We start from the raw sequence: 24,115 nt of genomic DNA on the forward strand, positions 1-24,115 counted from the left end.
AGGAAGATTATGTTATAGGACATTAACGATACAACTGAATATTGTTGTTCTATTTTTAGACACATCTCGCGATCGACTGGGAATCTCCCCGCGATCGATCGACCGACCGGTTGGGCACCCCTGCCCTATACTGTCACAAAGACACATCTGCTATTTAATAATATAAGCATTGAACAATGTGTCAATGTTCTACAGATAATCACTCATCAAATGTATGTTAGTTGAGCACAAAGTTTTAGACATGAAGACTACCTATCAATTAACAATACAACTTAAAAATTGAATATATTCAATGAAACTGTAGAATATTGAATACAATTTTAAATATAATGGATGAAGTTAAAATCTTCATTCACTACTCATACTATATTACGGAGCCCTGGAGAGTTCATAGAGAGAAAAATAAATAAAACAAGGCCACGTTTTATTAATTTGTGCGCACGAGATGTAATTCGTGGCCTCAATTTAAATAAAACGAGGCCACGCGTTATTAATTTGTGCATACTTTCTCGTTCGCACGAGATACTTCCTTATGATTAGACACATCGAACTGCCCGATTATTCCGCCATATTATTAGTTTTATGAAGAAGAAGTTCCGGTGCACTTAGACAGCATTTAGCACTAGCCTACATCGAGATTAAGAATAAACGAACTTCTTTCACTTGGGAATACACCTATGGAGTAAGCCAGATGTGTGTAAATTACTGTTCATGGTCATTTGAAAACAAATGCCGGTGTTGGACACACATACACCGAACACACACACACATCATGTAGTATTTCACGTTTCCATAGCAACAACTTCCTGTCAACAGCGTAAACTCACCTTCAAAATAAAAGCATCTAAATAAAACAGGAAGTTAACCTAAATTACATTTAAGACATATACAACTGCAACGAAAGTAACAAAAACAATGTCATATCCTTTTCAGTTTCACAGAACACAAATTGGGTTATTTACACATCATGCACCCTGGTGACTGGACATTTCCTTCACGAGTAATAGGTGGCCTCGTTTTATTTATTGTTCTCTATGAACCCTCCAGGGCGCCGTACTATATAATTTAATATTAACATATTTTAAATCATTTTTTTTAAACCATGCCATAATAAACATATATGTAGATATACAAATTGAAATCATATAATTCTAAGGGAATTCGCAAGCATAGCACACAACATAGCTGATTTTCAAATATTTTCATATCAATATCACTTAACTGTAAGTAAAACACTTAAGTCATTCTATGCATTACCTACTGTTAGGCCCGTCACGATAATTAATTTTGTTGGACGATACATTTTCACGATAATATTGTAAGACCATTTTAGATAATATATAATAATAATTCAAGTACATCCTTTCAAACAGAACTTTTTATTGAACATCCAACATTGCAAATGAAATGTGAAATAATATTCAAATATATAAATTATATGTAATAAATAAAACAAATTAAATTATAAAAAATGTATTAAATCACACAACCAAAACAATCAATTAAATAGACTCAGGCTGGAAAACAGAGTGTTCTCTCTCATATATATAAATAAATATGAGCACACGTTGTCTCACAAGCAAAATAAACCTCCTTAAAATAGCAGTCAAGTGTACAGTCCACTGTCCATACAAAGACCCAGATGCCTCAACAGGCCATATCCAAATCAATCAATCAATGTTTATTTATATAGCCCAATATCACAAATGTTACATTTGTCTCAGTGGACTTCACAGTTTGTACAGAATATCAGTATGACAATACGACACCCTCTGTCCTTAGACCCTCACATCGTACAAGGAAAAACTTCCGGAGAAAACCCACAGTTTAAAAAGGGAAAAATGGGAGAAACCTCAGGGAGAGCAACAGAGGAGGGATCCCTCTCCCAGGACGGACAGACGTGCAATAGATGCCGTGTGTAAATTGAAAAGATAATACATTTGCAACATAGGTAGTCCAAATGTTTGGATGGATGTGTGTATAATAGGAAGATGAATCCACGAGGATATCCATCCAGGACCTATGATCCAGGACTACAGCCACGACTCAAGATCCAGAGCTCGCGGTCCAGGACACAGGACCGCAGGATCATCCATGACTCCGGATCCCGGCGTACAGTGGGGCAAAAAAGTATTTAGTCAGCCACCAATTGTACAAGTTCTTCCACTTAAAAAGAGGAGAGAGGCCTGTAATTTTCCTCCTAGGTACATCTCAACTATGAGAGACAAAATGAGAAGAAAAAAAAAAATCCAGAAAATCACATTGTCTGATTTTTAAAGAAATGTATTTGCAAATGATGGTGGAAAATAAGTATTTGGTCAATAACAAAAGTTCATCTCAATACTTTGTTATATACCCTTTGTTGGCAATGACAGAGGTCAAACGTTTTCTGTAAGTTCACAAGGTTTTCACACACTGTTGCTGGTATTTTTGGCCCATTCCTCCATGCAGATCTCCTCTAGCAGTGATGTTTTGGGGCTCTCGCTGGGCAACACGGACTTTCAACTCCCTCCAAAGATTTTCTATGGGGTTGAGATCTGGAGACTGGCTAGGCCACTCCAGGACCTTGAAATGCTTCTTACGAAGCCACTCATTTGTTGCCCGGGCGGTGTGTTTGGGATCATTGTCATGCTGAAAGACCCAGCCACGTTTCATCTTCAATGCCTTTGCTGATGGAAGGAGGTTGTCACTCAAAATCTCACGATACATGGCCCCATTCATTCTTTCCTTTACATGGATCAGTCGTCCTGGTCCCTTTGCAGAAAAACAGCCCCAAAGCATGATGTTTCCACCCCCATGTTTCACAGTAGGTATGGTATTCTTTGGATGCAACTCAGCATTCTATCTCCTCCAAACACGTCTAGTTGAGTTGTTACCAAAAAGTTCTATTTTGGTTTAATCTGACCATATGACATTCTCCCAATCCTCTTCTGGATCATCTAAATGCTCTCTAGCAAACTTTAGACGGGCCTGGACATGTACTGGCTTAAGCAGGGGGACACGTCTGGCACTGCAGGATTTGAGTCCCTGGCGGCGTAGTGTGTTACTGATGGTAGCCTTTGTTACTTTGGTCCCAGCTCTCTGCAGGTCATTGACTAAATCCCCCCGTGTGGTTTTGGGATTTTTGCTCACCGTTCTTGTGATCATTTTGACCCCACAGGGTGAGATCTTGCATGGAGCCCCAGATCGAGGGAGATTATCAGTGGTCTTGTATGTCTTCCATTTTCTAATAATTGGTCCCACAGTTGATTTCTTCACACCTAGCTGCTTACCTATTGCAAATGCAGTCTTCCCAGCCTGGTGCAGGTCTACAATTTTGTTTCTGGTGTCCTTTGACAGCTCTTTGGTCTTGGCCATAGTGGAGTTTGGAGAGTGACTGTTTGAGGTTGTGGACAGGTGTCTTTTATACTGATAACGAGTTCAAACAGGTGCCAGTTAACGAGTGGAGGACAGAGGAGGCTCTTAAAGAAGAATGTACAGGTCTGTGAGAGCCAGAAATCTTGTTTGTTTGTAGGTGACCAAATACTTATTTTACCGAGGAATTTACCAATTCATTCATTAAAAATCCTACAATGTGATTTCCTGGATTCTTTCCCATTCTGTCTCTCATAGTTGAAGTGTACCTAGGATGAAAATTACAGGCCTCTCATCTTTTTAAGTGGGAGAACGTGCACAATTGGTGGCTGACTAAATACTTGTTTTCCCCACTGTATATAGACACCAAAAAGAAAGAGATTTGGGGAAGCTGGGTTAATCGGAACATGAGAGTACACAGGTATGAACAGAGAGAAGGAAGAAGTAAGATGTCCCCCGACAAACTAAGCCTATATCAGCAAAACTAGGGGCTGAATCTAATCAGCCCTAACTATAAGCTTTATCAAAAAGGAAGGTCTTAAGCGCACTCTTAAAAACGGATAGGGTGTCTGCTGCCCGAACACAAACTGGAAGCTGATTCCACAAATGTGGAGCTTGATAAGAAAAGGCTCTGGCTCCCATTGTACTTTTAGAGACTCTAGGAACAACCAACAATCCTGCATTCTTGGAACGCAATGCCCTAGTAGGACAGTAGGGTATAATGAGTTCTTTAAGGTAAGATGGCGCCTGCCCATTAAGGGATTTGTAGGCGAGAAGAAGAATTTTAAATTATATCCTGTGTTCTATAGGGAGCCAGTGTAAGGCAGCCAGAACAGGAGTAATGTGGTCCCTTTTCCTAACTCTGATTAGTACACGAGCCGCAGCATTTTGAATCAGCTGAAGCGACTTGACTGACTTCTTGGTACACCCTGATAATAAGGAGTTACAATAATCCAGCCTTGAAGTAACAACTGCATGGACTAGTTTCTCTGTATCGTTTTGAGGCAAGATATGCCTGATTTTTGCAATGTTATGTAGATGGGAGTAGGCGGTCCTTGAAATTGATTTTATGTGGGCGTTAAAGGATAGATGCTGATCAAATATAACACCAAGATTCCTTACAGTCTCACTGGAGGCCAAATCCATAGTTAGTATATCTTTAGATTAGGGATCGACCGATATGGCTTTTTCAAGGCCGATACCGATACCGATTATTAGTAATCAAGGAGACCGATAACCGATATTTGGAACCGATATACATTTGCAGTAAAAAAAAAATCTTGGTGTCAAAATGTACAATAAGACAAACTCCAACACAACTTCTTTGAAATGCATTTAAGCATAGCCTATGTTATGTTTAATTAACTTTTAAACATCTTACAACTGGTTTCCTCTCTGTGCCCTTTTCTTTAGTGCAGTCATCTGCAATGAGTTAGAGAGAGAGACAAGAAGTGGGGCTGCAGGCTGACATGCTTAACTAACAATTATGCTTAATTTATTATATCTAGTATAAAATCCCAATAAGCTGCCAGCAACTGCAAAACACTAGTGCTAGCTAATGTTTTGCAAACTATTAAAAGTGAGGCTATTACAGTAGACCTAACGTTAGTCTAGTAGCCTCACTTCTAATATGTTGCTAAACATTTGCTAGAAACATGTTGGCTAGCTAATGAGCTAGAGCCAAAGTGTTATCGGCAATTTGATAAAAAAAAAGGCCGATACCGATAATCGGTCAAATGCGGAATATCGGCCCCGATAATTGGCCAAACCGATTATCGGTCGACCCCTACTTTAGATAATTTGTTTTTCGTAGATTCTTCGGGCCAAGTACAATAACTTCAGTTTTGGTCGTGTTTAACATCAAAAAGTGTACCCTCTTAAGCCCCAAGCCCCTTCTAAAAGGGTTAAATTAATAATCTTCTTTCTCAAAGTAATGATAAACCTGTGAATTGGATGTAGAAAAGTCAGAATCAATATAGATGTTTTTTATTTTAAAGAAAATTCAGATTGATCATGGTAAAAAACTGTAAATTATAGTGTCCGTCCAAAAGATATGTTGTACTTATAGTGAAAACCAGTGTTGTGCTAGTTACTGAAAACCAGTAACTAGTTACCATTACTAGTTACTTCATTTCAAAAGTAACTCAGTTACTTTACTGATTACTTACACCAAAAAGTAATGCGTTACTGTGAAAAGTAACGTTTTAGTTTAAAAAAAGGGCTCCCATTATATTAATGCCCTTATAGCCTTCATTTCAGTACTGTTATTGCATTGGAGAATAATACAATCTGTTGATCAACTTGACATGCATTATATGCAATCTGGATAGCATCGATATTAGCTGGCTTTACGTTTTTGTATATTCTTTCTCCAGGTAGTTGGAAAAAGTTTTCCGTCCCATATGCCGTGTGCCGCCCGGACATGCTATCATGCTAACTAGCTCCCTGAAAGCGGGTGACTCCACTGTAGCAATAGCCTGCATGTGTTCTACAACATACCGTGCAATGGCTTTATCCACTTTCCCCTGGCTAGCAGTCCCTTGGTTAAAATCCAGCCGCTGTTGCTGAGGTGCAGGTGGAGGTGGAGTGGCGTCGGCTGAGTCTCTGTGGTCTTAGCTACTAGCTTCGTCCCAGCATGTTGTTTCTGCAGATGTTTTAAGAGATTTGAATGACTGGTTTGGGCAGTAGATAGGCTCTTTGACCCGCCAGGACACAACTTACATTTAACTAAAACGTTCTTTTCTTTGTGCTCGACAAAAGTGAAATAGTGAGAATATCTCCAGGTGGAGAAACTAGACTTGAGCTCCGCCGCCGCCATGACAGTCCTGTTAGTAAACAACACAAACACGCCCACAGCCCGTCTCCGCATGTGACACAGGAAGTATTTAAGTACATTTACTCAAGTACAGTTCTCATCTCTGTTCGCCTGGCTGTTGACTATATAAAAAAACTAACGCAGTAACGGAGTAACGCACCATGTAGTAACGGTAACTGAGTTACTGAATTTAAAAAGTAATGCGTTATACTAGTTACTGCCAAAAATAACGGCGTTACAGTAACGCGTTACTTGTAACGCGTTAGTCCCAACACTGGTGAAAACTAACCTTGGATGATGGGTTAGTAGACTAAAAGCTTTAGGAATCAAAAGTACAACATATAATAAGTACCCTGTATCAAGATTGATGCAAAACAAGTTATATTTGACCTTTTTAGACAGATTTAGCAAAAAAAACCTCTTCTGGGGCCATTTGGGTGGATTTTCTTTATCTCTGGCCCCCCTTCTTTCGATGTGACATCTCTTTGACCGTTAGAGCCAATAGAATCGAAGGGAAATCGTCCCGCACACACTCGTGTTATAAAAACAAAAGGTAGCGTCTATGCGCATTCAATCTTGCTACAGAGCGTAGGAATGGCCTGCTCTGATGTTTGAAAACGGAATTGTAGTTTTATTGCTTATAGATCATCAGAACATTTCAAAGGGGACACAGCCACATTGGATATTAACCTATGGATTAACTACAGCATCGTTGTTATCGTTTTAATGCCATTGAAGACCAGTTTTGACCAGACAAAACCAAGGTAAGCCATGTTAGCGTTGTAGGCTACCTAGCGCCACATGTTTTGATGTACGTTTTTGATGATGACGTCGCGAGTTTGTATCTTTCAGTGTTGAGATGGGCACCGTTAGATTCTGTGTCTCGTTGCGATCATAAACGATGTGTTGGATGTGCACCTAGGATAAGTAATAAGGGAGCTAGGAGTGATTTTCGGTGCAGTAATAGGTTAGCATTTTTCGCTCGGGGCTAATTCAGAAGCTCACTGTGTTTTCTTTTGTTTTTTTAATGAAAAAGATCAGTTAAATGAGTTTTCCCCATTATATGGATATAAAATATTCATAGTTTATTAAATATTAATATGACGTGATTTCGGCCCCGGAACCGGGTCCATGGGGCTTAAGAGGTTAAGGTCATCCACGTTTTTAAGTCCTTGAGGCAGTCTTGAATTTTATTTAGATGATTAATTTCATCAGGCTTGATTGATAAATATAGTTGAGTATCATCCGCATAACAATGAAAATTCTGTATTTCAAAGATTTCGAGCAAGAAACACCAACATGTTTGCATTGTCGGGCAAATGCATTTTTGATTGTAAACTGTCGGGAAGGTGGGGGCTCTCCATCTCCAGCTGCCGTGTTTGCTCCCAGCCGGGAAAACGGAATGGGGTGGTTGTGTTTCAGATGCAGTTTAAGGTTGGTCGTATTGCTAGTTTTTGTTGCTACCTTTTTTAAACAAATGCAATACACCGCCCGGCTCGTTCAAGTCCGTAGATTTGTCTGGTTGATTTGACTTAAATCCAAAATATTCCCACACCGGAGATGTGGTATTCGGTTTTGCAACCGATTCCATTTAACTTCAAATTCCCCTCGAGTAAGTCACACGTTGTCTCCTGCTTGTCTCTATATTATTAATTTGGCAAGGCAAGGCAAGTTTATTTATATAGCACCTTTCAACACACTGTTGCACGCGGAGTTTCCTGACTTGGCTGTGTGTGAGGCCCCGCCCCTCACAGGGGGCAAAAATTCTGGTCACATCCATATGTAAACAAACACGCATGTAAACGGCAATTTATGGAGCTCGGAAAAGTTATCGAGTCCATTTTTATTTATCGTACGATAAGTCAATTTATTGATTATCGCGACAGGCCTACCAACTGTATTTTACAATTGCTTGAATATGATGTTTGCATCATAGTTTCTTGTACATGACGCGTGTCTCAGAAATTATATGCTTTCTGAGAGCAAGCATAAAAATGTTTTCCTTGCAGTGAGTTAGAATTTAAGCTACTGTATCATTATTTCACAAAAAGCCATGAAAAATAAATGTTATTTTAATTATTATTAGGACGATAGTTTTTTTTTCAGGAGGTCATGAGGTGTTAGATGTTCCCTACATCCACTACAAGTTATGTAGTCTTGATATCTACAGCTACAACAACATGAACATGATAATACATGTTCTCTTAAAGATTTATTTGCATAAGCAGAAAATAGTATTTAAAAAAACTAGATCACCATATTCACAATGCCGCGTTATCTAACCATAACAAATTCGTTTTTACAGTTCATCTTCTACGATGCGTGGAACTTCCAGGGTCATGCATGAGCAACTGCTCTGACAAGACCTCCTAATGCGGCAGGTGCCACTCCTGCAGGGTGGAGAGTGGCTGCTTCATGGTGTACGACTTTCCCAACTACATGGGGAACCAGTACTTCATGAGGAAGGGCGAGCACTCTGACTAGAGAAGCATGATGAGAATGAGGGACAGCCTCAGGTCTTGTCATATGATACTCATGGCAGGTTTAAAGCAAACTATGATATCACTATGTGTGATAACCCCCACACAAAATCTTCATTAGACAATATGTATAACTGTCAAAAGAAAAATTACATCACAGAAGCCATATCAGGATGAGGATCTATGAGAAGGAGAATCACAGTTGTCAGATGCATGAGCTGACGGAAGTCTCTGAAAACATCATAGAGCACTACCGTGTGTCCCACTGCCAGTCTGCAATGTGATAGTGTCATTGGCTGACAAAAAGCCGTATAACAGAGACAAGATGGTTAACCTGAGGCCAGGAAACTACAGGAGCTGCAGGGATATGGGCATGAGCTTTATGAGCATGAGGCCTAACATAGACTTGTGCAACTACATGTATTGTTCACTTAATGTATCCACTAAATCTTTACTACAAAACTATAGCTTTTGCAAGCTCATTGCTGAACTGCTGCAGTAAGTATTGTATAGTATCTTGAATCTTGAAAATGTTACTGCTTAATTCAACGGACAAATGGTTGATCTTAAAATGTATAGATTGTGAACATGAAAATAATCAATTGATCATGAAAGGATCCCTGGGCATTTTTACAATTTGTATTATTACAGGATAGACAAAATAAAATAAAAAGTAAATCAAATACAGGGTATTACATGTTTTAAGCTTGGTACAAATTAGGTTTAGTATTCTAAAATAAATACACTTTTCATACATTGCTGATGTTTAAAACAAACTTACACAAATACTTAACCTGTTAAGCCCGAGAGACCCTGGTACCGGGGGCCTCCTGCAACATATTGCAGAAAACAGTGTCTGAGGGCATGTTCATTTAATAAACTATGAATGTTTTATATCCATGTAACGGAAAGAAACTCATCTAACTGATCATTTAAAAAAAAAAAAAATGATAACGCTGAGCCTCTGAATTAGCAACGTGCGAAAAATGCTAACAGATGACTGCACCAAAATTCACTCACAAAACATTATTTATCTTTGCTGCACATCTCAACCCATCGTTTCACATCGTGAGGGGACACAGAATTGATGGGTACCCTCATTATCACTCAATTATACGAATTCTCGGAGATAATGACAAGAACACACATCAAAACATATGGAGCTAGTTAGCTAAAAACGGCAAAATGGCTCACCTGTGTGGTAGTCTGGTCAAAAGTGGTCTTCAATGGCATTACAACTATAAAAACGATGTTGAAGTTAATCCATAGGTTAATACAATGTGTCTGTGTCACTTTGAATGGTTTCTGATAATCCATGAGCAATAAATCTGCTTTTCGGTTTTGAGATGTCAGACCAAGAGACAGCTTCACTCTGGAGGAAAACTGTGTACGTGAAGACGCCATCTTTTTTTTTTAACATGAGTGTGTGCGGGGAGATTTCCCTTCGATTCTATAGGCTCCAACGGTCAGAAAGAGATGTGACATGTCAACAAAATAATATCTGATCAACGGTTCAATTGCATTAAACCTTTTACTTGCTCCTTGAATGTTAGCTAGTGCTTATGTTGCAAGAATGTACACAAACAATGGCCTCTAAAGTGGAAAGTATGAGAGGCATATTGCCAGGCTTGGGTTGCAGAGAGAAAAAAATCAGTTTCAGCACAATCGCAGCACTAACATCATAATTCCTAATCTTAAGGTTTTCATTTGATCGTGATTAACTGTACATTTTGAAAAAGAGAGGGTTTAATGTCACTGATCCAATGGCCAACTATTCCAAAAGCCCATCAGTCCGACAGTCCGTTACCGGAGAACAGACGGACAATTTTTCTAATGGCCTTCGCTCTGAAAATGGATACTCTGTGCGATAAACGGAAGTAGATGGTGTAAATGGAGCTTTACTGTTCTATTTTTTTCACTGCTAGTGAAAGCTTGACCCGCCTTACTGCCTCTAATAGGCTTACTGTATTTAGACCGTTTTAACCAATCTCGTTCCTCGTGTCTAGTCAACGAAGAAAACAACAAATAAGAGCTAGAGTATGTTCTGTATGGTAAAAGAACATTTCCAATGACGTTATTCTGCATACTAGCTTAATAGATGGGCCATTGGCACTAAGAGTGTTTTGTTTTGGGAAAGGCTATTAGGCTTTTGGAATAATAAACATCTGAACATTGTGCTGTAAAAGTTTTTTTTTTTAATGACATGCAGCAAACCGTCTGTCCATCCAGAAATTAAATCAGGTTTGCTGTTCTGGGCATTTGTGCATAGTGGTATGCTCCCTAATGGCCATGTCTGTGTTACCTGGTTGGAAGGGTACAATTTCTAAAGTATTCGATGGCCTAGTCATGTGATATTGCAACACAGGCCTGTACAGTGCTTCATACTGTACCATGTTGCTGGGTCAGTGGTTTGAACAATGGGGGCCCACCAACTCTGTAGTGTTTGGGCAGGTATAAAAGCTAGAGTTAAATGACACAGGACAGCAGTACAGCAGTAGCAACAGCAGCAGCTCATCTACAATTATGTCCACCACTGACATGAGCATGGGAAAGGTAGGCTACAGGACGATTTCTTACATTATACACTAATATTGCAAATGTTGTTATTCAAACAGTGTACAAAAGGCTTTCTAGATACAATTGTGTCAATACTTTCACTGCATACCAAAAGTATTTCTAATGGATCCATGATTTTCAGATTATCTTCTACGAGGAGAAGAACTTCCAGGGTCGTTCCCATGAGTGCATGAGCGACTGCGCTGACATGTCCTCCTACCTGAGCAGGAGCCAGTCCTGCAGGGTGGAGAGCGGCTGCTTCATGGTCTACGACCGCAACAACTACATGGGAAACCAGTTCTTCATGAGGAGGGGCGAGTACTCCGACTACATGAGCATGATGGGAATGAGGGAAAGCATCAAGTCTTGCCGTATGATCCCCATGGTAGGTATTTAGCAACATATTGTGATTCTTCTACATGTGACAACCCTCACAAAACTTGATATAAATATATTGATTTGTTTGAATCCTTTCCAACAACAGCACAGAGGCCAGTTCAGGATGAAGATCTACGAGAAGGAGAACTTTGGTGGTCAGAGTCACGAGATGATGGAGGACTGTGACAACGTCATGGACCGTTACCACATGAACGAGTGCCAGTCCTGCAACGTGATGGACGGTCACTGGCTGATGTACGAGCAGCCCCAGTTCAGAGGCAAGATGATGTACATGAGGCCCGGAGAGTACAGGAACTTCAAGGAGATGGGCATGAGCGGCCAGAGGTTCATGAGCATGAGGCGTATCACTGATATGTGCTAGAAATGTTCTATCTTGAAATAAAACATTTAAGATAAAACCTGTGGCTTTTTTCCTGTTTTATTTCATTAAAAAAATATGAAGTTATGTAAAACATGCAATAAACAATGAGGATTAATAATGACAATCAAAAAATAAAAAGGTGTTCAAACCAAGAACTTTTTTGTTGAATTATGAGAATAAAAATGCTATGATACCTTAGACACAGCCCATTGCAAACATTTACATAATCAGTAATAATGAAAGGGAAGAGATTATTAATTAATGTAAAAAATCCTACAGATATTCTGCAAGAACAATCTAAAATTATAAAATCCAAACTAAGCTAATTGGAATATTATTACAACTGTTTTATTACAACTGGGATATGCTATAAACTAACTTTGTTTTCATATGAGATACTGTATAAAGAAGACTGAGTTTACGATGTGACACGTCTTGTCGGTAATTATGATCACAGCAAAAAGCAGTAGTTTTTAGTCCTGAAAAAGATAACGTAAAGCTCTGTTCAATAATATTTTGTATTATTCTTTTGCATTTTATTTTTATTTTTTATTTCCTTATTTAAAAAGGTGGGGTAGGTAAGTTTGAGTAACCGGCTCGAGATACACTTTGTGTTATATTCCATGGAATGCTCTTAACATCCCGATAGCAATGAATATCTTAAGTGCTTTGACAAAAAATCCATTAAAAAATGTCATCTGTGGAAGCCGTAGTACTGTAAAAAGCACGACCAATCATTGTAGCCGGCCCGGCTTAAATAACTGGATGGCCTACCTGCCTGTCAGCCTTCCATCTGTGCACAAACTTATCTCGTGCCGTCATTGGTCATGTGCGCGTTTGTGTGTGTTGGAGGAGGGGCTCTGTAAGGAAGTGGCAGATTTTTTCCGGCTGTGTATTTTCAAATTCTAGCACACTCGAGCTGGTTTCTCCAAAATGACCTACCCCACCTTTAAGCCAGATAAAAGATTTTTTTTTTATTTAAATCATATTTAGAAGAAAGACCTGGACTAGAAGGCAGCATAAAATACCATGAATAAAATGCAAACAATTTACACGATAATGTATTTTTGAAAAAAAAAGTATAAAACAGTATCAAGTCAAGATGCAAAAACAGGTATAGGTCCTAATCTTAGAGGAAATAAAATAAAGACAATACCTAGATATATAGTTCACTTTTTACATGTTGACTTTGTGAAGCTGACAATTGAGCGGCCCGACCAAGCAAGGAGGCAGAGGCAGAACGTCCAAAAATACAACACGGTGTGGGCATTTATTAAAACATGAACACATTACACACAGCCTCAATCCTGCTGCTGCTGTTCATGTGAGCCCAGCCTGCAGCCACCAGGATCTCACCCACAGTCCCTGCCTCCTCAACAGACAGGGAAACAGAGCCTAAATACACACACTCTAATCAGCACAACAAGACACAGGTGAGGGGGAGGAGACAACATAGGGCACCAGGTGCACACAATCAGCAACAGACATAACAGGAGGGGGAACACTTTTCAAACACAAACTTATAACTAGGGTTGGGTACCGAGAACCAGTTCCGGTTCCAACATTTAGATTCCAACGGCATCATTTAGACATGTGAATTTCGGTTCCGCTTTTCGATGCCTGAGGAAATGTTTCTCGCCGCTCTCTGTAGCCTACTGTATGACTGCGAAGGGGCGGGAAATGTAGCGTTGTACCCAAAGTGTAGCGTTGTACCCAAAGTGTAGCGTTGTACCCATAGTACAACGACAACAACCCACACATTGCGGTTGTACCTACACTTCCTACAGCGTAACCTGAGACCAGGGCATTATAGATGTTCGCCTAGGGCGCCAGATCTGTGGAGGCGCTGCGCTGACAGCTCTGGGAGAAAAAAAAAAGTTTTGACCATTGGGGCTCATCCTAATGTTCGGCCTTGATGTAACAACATTCATAATTAAGTAAATGTAACACCCTTTTCATCCCGGTTACACTTTTCATTCGCCCTGTACGATGGGCACTGTAAGTGATGAAAATGGGGGATGTTGGCTTATCTGGCAACCGCAGCTCACAGCCAAAGTGCGAGTGAGCGTGGGAGCGAGGGAGGGTGAACCGGTACGCGCTGTTGTTATTAGCATCTGGTGCTAGCTGCTCTAACGGAAGAAGAAGATGTTTCTACAATGATGTGGAGGGAGAGTCCTCTCCAGTCAGACTGAGGCTGATAACTACAGCTCAGTGAGGTAAAGGACTGAGTGTTTAGATAGTTCACTTTAGTCTAAGTTATCTCAGTGGGTCTCAAACGGTTTGATCACAATTTATGTATACACATATTTCCAAGGCACTTCTTTATAATTATTTGGGTAAAACAGGTTTGAAATCATTCCAATGTATACTATAGGATAGTAAACAGGGCGGTGGTGGTGAAGTCCATAGGGACTTGGCTTGGCAACTGGAAGGTCACCAGTTCAAGTCCCGGAAAGACTGCTACCGAGGTGTCCCTGAGCAAGGCACCGTTCCCTACACTGCTCCCCGGGCGCCGTACATAATGGCAGCCCACTGCTCCTAACAATAGGATGGGTCAAATGCAGATAAACCGTTTCGTTACATAGTACCTGTTAGGGCTGTGCGATTATGGCAAAAATCATAATCACGATTATTTGGGTCAATAATTGATATCACGATTATTTTGACGATTATTCATTGGCCATTTATTGAACTTTAAAACAAATAATATTTTACCAATAAACAAGATCAACAAATATGTTGGAGCGCACTTCCAAAACCATACCATATTATTAATATGATAAATAAAAATAAATTAGACCAAAATAAATTAAATCAAATATGTTGCCACATGGTTGTCACAACCTACTGAAAACTCCTTAACATATAGCCAACATTTTGGTAAAACATATTCAACATATTCCACTCAGTTAAACGTTGAAGGCTGGCCAACCCTCATGGTCCAGAAGTAACAGGAAATAAATGTTGAACTACAATTTAAGACCAAATAAAAATGTTTTGGCCACCATGGCAAATGCTGGTAGGGCTGCTCATGTCATCTCTTAAAGATTTTTTGCAAGAAACACCAGCCTGTTTACATGTTCTGGTTTCAGAGATGAGCGCAGGCAGGTGACAAGCCCCCTGTACTGAAGACCCTCAGCCACGCCCCGACACATGGGGTAACGCCGGCCAATCACAAAGCTTTGATGCGTTCAAGTGCATTATTCTGGCACAGGAAGATTATGTTACAGGACATTAACGATAAAACAGAATATTGTTGTTCTATTTTTAGACACATCTCGCGATCGACTGGTTGGGCACCCCTGGGCTAGACCATAGGTCTGTTGTGGTAGCAAAGTAGTCAGCTGAAGCCACATCTCTCTCAACTTCCCCACGGCATTTGTCATATAGTGCAGGCAGCGCAGACCTGCTGAAATAATACCGAGACGGGATCGCGTAACGCTTGTCCAACGTGTTGACAAGTTGCTTGAAGCCCTGGTTGCTAACAGTGCTAACTGGGCACATATCTTTAGCGATGTGAAATGTAATGACAAAGTATCGACGCAAGCCAGAATCGTAATCACGATTAAAATACGATTAATTGGACAGCCCTAGTACCTGTACTACATAATGACAATAAGTTGAATGTTTTTTTTTTTTAAACCAGACATTGTTTTAAACTGGAGATAAAAAAATATGCATTAATAAAATAGTAAAATAAGATATGAATGAACAACAAAAATAAAATACTTACTTACTTGTTATTGGCTATGGTAGGTTATTGGTTATGTTCACATACTTATTTAATTATTAAAATGTAAACCGATCTTATTCATATGGGTGTTTAGAGTTGTACCCCCTAGATCGAGTCTCTAGTAATTCTGCTTAAAGTGCACCAGATTGAAGCATTTTACTTTAAAATGTTCAAACATTTCTTCCCGGTATGCCTGAGAAGGCAGATATGCTTGTTTTTCTCAACAAGAACTGTTTTTAAATGGTGGGGGGGGGGGTTCCTTTAAAAGTTGGATTGTTGTAGCTTCAGTGGTTCTCAGGTTACAGTTACATAGCAGTGAATATAAACAGACTGATTAATGTGAATATTACTGTAAACTAACCTGTGTAAAAGTTTCTCGAATAACTGTAATTTTTTTTGGTGGAAGAAGCATGTATAATTTTTTTACCCTGCCCCTCAAAGAATCGGAATCGAGAACCGTTAAGAACCGGAATCGAAAAGTAGAATCGGAATCAGAATCGTGGAAATTCAAACGATACCCAACCCTACTTATAACTGAACAGAAGTACACACATACAACTAAACGCAGTCAGCATTTGAACAATTACTGCCACTTAACGCTATGATGTCTACACCCCCACATATTATGTGCACTCGGATTATTCTTAACCGCTGTCATTCTACCCCAGCATAAGCACTCTCGGCGCTCTCGCTAACTCCCCTATCTTGTCAGGCGGAGCCGAGGACCCGACCAGCACCTGCCAGACGACATTTCAATCAATACGGTTTAATCCTTTTAATAAATACTATCTCAACTATTAGTATAAATTACATAAAATGTGCAAATATGCCATGCCAAACGGTACTGTGCAATCACGCTAATAAAGTGCAAAACTGTTCACTAAAGTGCTGAGTTACAAGGCCCGAAGCCGTCAGTTCACAGTGACAAAGTTACCTTCGTCACAGACTTCTTTGCAGTGGGTAAAGTATCATACACCATACTAGAATCAACTTATGTTGCCTTGTAATGTAAAAAGTATATCTAGTTTCATTGCAAACAAACCAACTTCTATCCAACTTGAAGCATGCATTGTAAAATAAGGTCAACTACTTTAACTATGCATATGTTAACACCACACGTCGATGTTATGTGTGTACAAATTAGTCAAAATATAAAGTTATCCCATAATGTTTTCTAAAACAAATAGTGTCATAAATTCCACAGGTATTTGCTGGGTCCTTGATAGAAATAATGCAGACAATTAAAATAGCAGCAGCGCCTTGGTAGGAACACTTGAGATAATTGATGTTCAACATTATTATTTAAAACCGTTTTTAGAACGGATTCCCTTTGGAATTCGTTGGGGGGTTTTAGTGTGGTGTGGACGTGGTTAGAGCCATTAGCCCGGGCTTGTGGGTTTCAGTGCATAAATACCCACCATAAGTTGCACCTGAAGACTAGGGGGGAGTTTAGGTAGTTCTGTTTGGTTTGGTAGATAGAGGGACATGACTGCTGTTATCTGTGTATGTGCTAGTTGAGATCGGCTGCAAATGTGTTAAGTGAGTTTACAATGTTTACATGAGTGTTTGTTATCCGTCTCGCCGTAGTTAAATAATGTTGGTGTTTTCCTGTTGGTAGCTTAATCCTGGAAAACAGTTTGGCTTTATTGGTTCTAAAACAAGTCTGGGTTGTGGGATGCTACAGTGGTTATTGTGGAAGTAAGTAGATGGTAGTAGGAGGGAAGTGCAAAATGGTAATTTGTTGGAAGTGTCTGCAAGTGGTTATTTAGACCTGTAAGCTTCGGGAACATAAGCGTTGCAGTTCATGCCTTGGTTGGGTAAGCTTTGCGTAGTTTGGTTTCCTCTTTGTGCTGTGCTTCTGAGGAAGACTTGGTTGGCTAGTGAGCCGTTTGTTTCAAAAGAAGCTTTGGTTTGACGCTTATGTTGATTATAGTTTGTGATAGCTAGAATCTTGGTGAAGGCAAGCTTTGTCTAGCTGCAGGTAATTTGTCGGATACTGTTGAATGTTTATCTGTTTTTGGACCTCCTGTTAATGCTCTTCCATGCATGGCCCATCATCCATATCTTCAGTGTGTGTTCTCTCTGATCTCCATCTTTCCTGTAAACTCTTAAAAAGCTTCCTTACCCCTAGATTCCACCGGGTCCGTCTGCGTCGCGTTACGGCGTTCGCAAAGATCGCGGCCACTAGTCAATGGGTGCTATTCCACCAGACGCGCCGTGCTACGGCCCAGAAGCGTCTCGGCGCTGGGCTCCGCTCAAAATAGGATTCAAGTCTATTTTTCGACGCGCGGCGTTGCAGAGGCGCCGGGCAGAAGTGGACCGGTCAGACCGGCATCCAGCCCATCCCCAAAATAAATGTGCAGACCCTATCCCTCCGTAGTCTTTCAAGTAGGAGGGAAAATGCCAGCGTTCTCCTCCGGTTTACAGGCACCGTGTAAATGATATATATATAGAATAATTATGATGATGAATGAATTTTTTTACCACTAAAATACAACACTTCTTTGATTCATGTCGTTTATAACTGGAATATTAGAATTATTATTAACTTTGTCTTTACAAAAGTAGCCTGTCCAGGAAATATGCGCAAATCAACAAAAACTGCGAGCCGGCAGGCAAGACGCTCCGCTTCTGAAACGTGCCCGGTAGGGTATGACGCCGGAGGAGGCCGGACCAAAACCGCGGCACAGCCGTGACGTGACGCAGACGGACCCGGTGGAATCGAGGAGTTAGGTGCTGATGTTGCGGGGTTTCATCTCTTAAAAGGCTTCTTCAGGCACTAGAGTTGCTGGGTTGGAAAATGGAGACTGGGTGAACACCGATATGAAATTCAAACCGGTCAGTATGGAACATGTATGTCGTTTTGAACTTTGTATTTAAATATTATTCTATTTTGGTTGCTATATTTGGACAGTTTTCCTAGGGGGAACCCCTTTTTTAAGGGGGGGGGGGGGTGATACGACCCCCTCCACTACACTAGGGGTCTCTTTGTGTTCTGCTTGCTGGCTCTTGTTTGTGTTTCAGGTGTTCAACCTGAGAAGCCACACCTGGGCCGTCGACATAAAAGCCCTCTCACTCTTCTGTTGGACACGGCTGCGTCTTTGTCTCTGCACGTTTTCACACACCCATACACGCAATCATTACTGATAACTGACTTCCATGTTTATTAGGTTTCTGTGAAGACCTTTGGTTTTGGTTATAGGAAATAAATACGCTTTTCTTAAACTTAATTTGTCTGGTCTCCCATCTTGGTTGCAGCCTGTGAGCCAGGCTGTAACACCTTAAAAAGATTCAAAGATGTACAAACATATTTGCCCCCAGCTGTTAATTCTCAACCAAACAAATTGAATCATTCAGTCAAAGTAATCACTATTTTAAATCACAGACACATAAGCCCTTTTATCTGGAATGATAGTGCCTGTGGGAGGACGTATAATAAATCCTTTCCCATCAGCATTCACAAACAGAGAGTCTAACATTGCATGCTGCTGACTCATGGGTTCCATACAATGGTGCCGTAGATTGTTTGGATGCCACGTTAGGTATAAAAAAGGCTTAAATCCCGGATAGGAATGCTATAGCATCAGTCAATACATCAGCCACCATGCACGGCAAGGTGAGTGCATCATGGATAGATTTATTTATGATTCTCTATCAACGTTTGCACACATTCAGTTCTTGTCTTTGCTTCATTGTTTTTATATGTAATGTATAGTTATGTAAGCGCTTTGAGCACTAGGAAAAGCGTTTAATAAATGTAATGTATTATTATTATAGTTGAGTGCATAGAAAGGGAGCATAGATGCATCCTTTTTTGCACTATTACCACACTAAGATAATGATTACATACTAAGCTGTTTACATCAGGGTTGTTTTTAATTTACCACTTGATGTAATACTAAACTGTAATTGCTCTGTTGGATTCTAGATCATCTTCTACGAGGACAAGAACTTCCAGGGTCGCTCCTATGAGACCAGCAGCGACTGCGCTGACATGGCCTCCCACCTGAGCAGGTGTCACTCCTGCAAGGTGGAGAGCGGCTGCTTCATGGTTTACGACCGCACCAACTACATGGGAAACCAGTACTTCATGAAGAGGGGCGAGTACTCTGACTACCAGCGTATGATGGGTTTCGGTGACTGCATCAGGTCTTGTCGGATGATCCCCATGGTATGATATCATGAAATTCTGCATTTCTCACGAGGAGCTAAATTATCATTCGAGACGACTAACTCAATATATATACTCTTTACAGCACAAAGGGTCCTACAAAGTGAGGATCTACGAGAGCGAGAACTTTGGTGGTCAGATGAATGAGGTAAATGAGGACTGTGACAACATCCAGGACCGTTGTCATATGTCTGACTGCCAGTCCTGCAACGTGATGGACGGCCACTGGCTGATGTACGAGCAGCCCCAGTTCAGAGGCAAGATGATGTACCTGAGGCCCGGAGAGTACAAGAGCTTCAGGGACATGGGATATGATGCAATGAGATTCAGCTCCATCAGACGCATTACTGACTCCTGTTAGTTTTACAAATGAATTGGTTTTCGTTCAACAAAACTCTGAAATAAAAGAAATCCATATATAACCTGGCGTATGCAATCTTTATTGTTAATAATATTTTAATTGTACATTATGTCTGATTTGAATGCAACTGTTAAATACAAAATAGAAAAAAGAGATGTATATTATTGATAATTATTTTGCTTATTAATTGGTTCCGTTATCTTCTTTATCCATCATATACAACCTCATATTTTCACCTTAAGAAGTTAATGCAAATACATAAATATATTTCTGAAATGCTTTTTTTAAAACATTGTATAAAACCACATGGGTTGAAAAATGTTTCACATAAAAAATGTTTCACATAAAAAAAAGATATACCACGATATAGCCTTACTTAGGAAGGAGTTAATAAGTCATGGCACAGTTTTTGTTACGTAGAATTTCATAATTTGAGTGGTGCAGGACCATGGATGTATAATAAGAACTGGATACAGCGTGGAAGGCCTCATTCATTCCTATGAGAGTTGCTCATTAGCGCATGATGATAAAATGGCCCAACTTTTGAGAGAGTGAAACGTCACAGATTACCCGACATGCCTGAGAAGTACCCGTATGTGCACTCATAGAGCATGCGCAACTTTAACCAAAATGCTCTTTCACATCCAAGCACGTCAATTTGCGTACACGTAACAGCACCGCACGTTCATGACAGCATGGTAATGGATGTTATGATGGATTTTATCTTAACGAGGCGGCAGTTAGCAGCTAGCTAGTAATTATGCTAATGTACATCAATCGTTATGTACTTATATTACGCTGTAACAGGATCTAGTGATATCCAACAGAGCTTCATTTAGCATGAAAGTATTATTGCACTGTATATATATATGTATATATATATATATACAGTGCAATAAGCTTCTTAGTGCAATAATAAGCTACAGGGACGTTAATCTAACGTCGGTAATATTAACTTTATTTAATACAACATTTACGGTACAACATTTACATCATACAGCCCATGTAGTATAATATTTTACAAATGATGAATTACAGCAAACATGTGCAATATATCCATTATTACAGCTCCGTGTGATGGCAGTAAGGCGATATGGGTCCGTTGTTATTGTGCATCCTGCTGAACACATAACATGAACGTGCGCGGTCCCGTGGGTTAGATGCGCGTTAATAATGCAGAGGGAAATAACTCTCAGAATAACGTTATTAGCACATTTTTACAACTTGAGGAACGAATGTTTTTAATAAGGGCTATACAAGTGTTCATACTGGGTTGTTTATTTAGTTTAAAAAAAATTATACAACGAGTTACAGACCACTCTTTCCCAATGTAAGTCAATGGGCCCAGCAACCTAAAAGTGTAGTACCGCGGTTTGGCCACAACGAATATTCTCATCAGACTCCGGCGCACTTCCTGGGGGCTTGTGCAGGACACATCCCACATCAGTCATGTGGATCCGAATAAGGGTTAGCAATTGAAAGCAGACAACAGTGTCTCAATTAAAATGGTGCGGTTCACTTTACATAGACTGGGAGTTTAACCTGATGTCAATATTTAAGAAGCCAGTGCAAATAAAGTCATCTCTGGAAGGCTTCTCAGTAACAGGGTTCCTGCAGGTTTCACCAACTGAAATGTAAGACTTTTTAAGACCAATTTGAATAGAATGTAAGACCTATTTCACGGCAAGAAAGTATGAAGAAAAATTGCTAGGAAAGAAGAAATACGTCCCATAATTACTTACAAAGTAAATGTATTCATGTTCAACATAAGAACGATGACTGAACATAACAGCACACTGAACTGTGTTAGCGTGTTAGACAAAAAGTGTGCGCGCATGCTGTTGTATTTTGTTTGCAAAAGGTGCAGCGGGCTTCAAACACATTCCCCTCCACTGGTTTCAACCAAGCACTAAATTCGATGTTTACCAACCAAATACGGTTGAACTTACACTTCCCCATAATTATTTGTAAGTAGATTCGAAGACTTTTTAGGCCTTAAATTCTGATTATCAAATGTAAGACTTTTTTTCGAAGATACGTAATTTCTGACTTCCGCTAGCTGAAGCTTGGTTGCTAGCTGGGTGTTCTCCAATAAGGGGCCGGGGGAAACAAAGTTAATGATTACTGGTTACATGTTGATTTAATTCAATACAAATTGTTGGGGGAAACTGAAAGGCTCTTACCGTACTGGCTTACTTTGCAGCCCGGACATTTCCCCCAAAACACATTTAGACGCGATCGCAACACAGAAGTACCTTTCAAATCCGATCATTTTTAAGACCTTCTAAATCATATTTAAGACATTTTAGGCCTTAAATTCTGATTATCAAATGTAAGACTTTTTAAGACCCCGCGGGAACCCTGAGTAAGTAATTTATAAGTGCAATAAAATCAAAGAGCATTTCATGTATTTTAGATCCATATCAAATTATCTATACTTGACTTTTGCACTAATTTATTCGCTTTAGCTCTGGGCAGAAAGGAAATCTAATTACATGTGGCAGTTTAAGGTTTTTACTACCATCACATGCAATTCTTCATTGAGTAGCATTATCTTCACATCTTCACTGAGTGAATTAAGCAATCTGTCAGCCTCCTACTCTGCCAGTTAGTGCTGCTTTGTGTTTTTCCTTTGAAGGTTGCCTGCAGGTAAAGACGGAGCCATTTAACTTGGGGCTTAGCTTATTTGGAAATGCTCCACCATCTACCTCTCTTTCTCCAGCACCATCTACCCTTTTGGTTTCTCAAAATACCACACTTATTGCAATCACCAATGATTTATAGACTACAGATTTAAATATCATGTTGGTTTTGACTCCACCCCCCCCTACCTTCGATGTGACAAAAGCGATTACCCCACTCCCGTTATATCTCTCACAGGCTCCGCCCTCTACTGGACTCTATGGGTACTACCTTACCCTGCGAGCATTCTCCCACTGAGACTTCTATAGACTTGGCCTCGCCTCCTGACTATCATCCTTTTCTCTTCAGCAGCGGAAGTGTTTTCACGGAGCTTAAAAAAGACGAAAAATAGAGAGTAATGGAGTCAGTTCTTGACCACAGGACCTGCCCGAAATGTCCAAACCTGATCGCGGGGGCGGATCCACACCCCTTCTGCTTTTTGTGTATGGGGCCTGACCACGCCGTGAGCGGTATGGGCCTGGCGCCGGCATGCTCAGCTTGCCAGATGCTTCCTCGGCTCACGCGTGGGCATCGTGGGCAGCATTTCCTGTCGGCGGAGGGCCCCGCAGGGGGAGATGGAGGATTCGGAACTCGACGTCGTCGAGATGGGCGATTCAGGAGAGGAGGAAGTGCCGTTCCGGGTTTTCCCTTCCGTGGGGCCAGTCAACCCCGATTCCGGAGGAGGAGGACGCCTCGGTGTCTGGAGGTCCGACTCTCAGGTCTGCGCGGATGGATTTCCCAGCGGTGATGACCCTGGCGGCGGAGCGTGTAGGACTACCGCTCCCCCCACCGCTGCCACCGAGGCCTGTAAGCCGCCTGAGACAGGGGTTTTACGGCCCGGTGCATCCAGCGCAGCAGACCTTCTTTTCGCCCCAGCTGCCTGATATATGGCGGTGTGTGGAGGCGACATGGCAGCAGCCATTTAAAACGAAGGCCCCAGTAGCCGCTATGGCAGGTATCATCAAGGTGGAGGGCCGCTCAGACACAGCGTGTTCGGGTGTGCCCCCCCTTGATGAGAGCCTGGCGGCCCGGCTGGTTGGGCGGAGGGTAAGCGACCCCTGCCCCCGGGACCGAGACACACTAGAATATCTGGACAAGATGTTCAAGCTCGGTACGCAGATGGCGGCTGCAGCAAATAATCTCGGCGTGTTGGGCGTCTCCCTGATCACCCCTCAGGCAGTCGCCCCCGCCCTCCTGTCTCAA

The 24,115-nt window shown here is 40.8% G+C and overlaps 2 protein-coding genes and 1 pseudogene across 2 annotated transcripts; all 3 read left to right on the top strand.

The window, feature by feature from the left end:
- Positions 1–1,991: 1,991 nt before the first annotated feature.
- LOC117466404 (gamma-crystallin M3-like) lies at positions 1,992–9,151 on the top strand (annotated as a pseudogene).
- Positions 9,152–11,172: 2,021 nt separating this feature from the next.
- LOC139435950 (gamma-crystallin M3-like) lies at positions 11,173–11,965 on the top strand. The gene is made up of 3 exons (XM_071207048.1): positions 11,173–11,202; positions 11,348–11,590; positions 11,690–11,965. The coding sequence occupies exons 1-3, from the start codon at positions 11,173–11,175 to the stop codon at positions 11,963–11,965; spliced, it is 549 nt and encodes a 182-aa protein (XP_071063149.1).
- A 7,337-nt stretch (positions 11,966–19,302) lies between these two features.
- Positions 19,303–20,230, top strand: LOC117466941 (gamma-crystallin M3-like). The gene is made up of 3 exons (XM_034110462.1): positions 19,303–19,314; positions 19,627–19,869; positions 19,955–20,230. Exons 1-3 carry the CDS (start codon positions 19,303–19,305, stop codon positions 20,228–20,230), a joined length of 531 nt encoding a protein of 176 aa, XP_033966353.1.
- Positions 20,231–24,115: the final 3,885 nt, after the last annotated feature.

This window comes from Pseudochaenichthys georgianus, chromosome 21 (genome assembly GCF_902827115.2).
Source record: "Pseudochaenichthys georgianus chromosome 21, fPseGeo1.2, whole genome shotgun sequence".
In the NCBI taxonomy this organism is placed as follows: domain Eukaryota; kingdom Metazoa; phylum Chordata; class Actinopteri; order Perciformes; family Channichthyidae; genus Pseudochaenichthys; species Pseudochaenichthys georgianus.

Bases quoted from the DNA above. Each gene is read 5' to 3' on its own strand.
- LOC117466941 (XM_034110462.1), top strand. The intron at 19,870-19,954 runs GTATGATATCAT...TACTCTTTACAG, and splicing joins CTTGTCGGATGATCCCCATG to CACAAAGGGTCCTACAAAGT.
- LOC139435950 (XM_071207048.1), top strand. From the start codon at position 11,173: ATGTCCACCACTGACATGAGCATGGGAAAG. The intron at 11,203-11,347 runs GTAGGCTACAGG...CATGATTTTCAG, and splicing joins CTGACATGAGCATGGGAAAG to ATTATCTTCTACGAGGAGAA. The intron at 11,591-11,689 runs GTAGGTATTTAG...TTCCAACAACAG, and splicing joins CTTGCCGTATGATCCCCATG to CACAGAGGCCAGTTCAGGAT.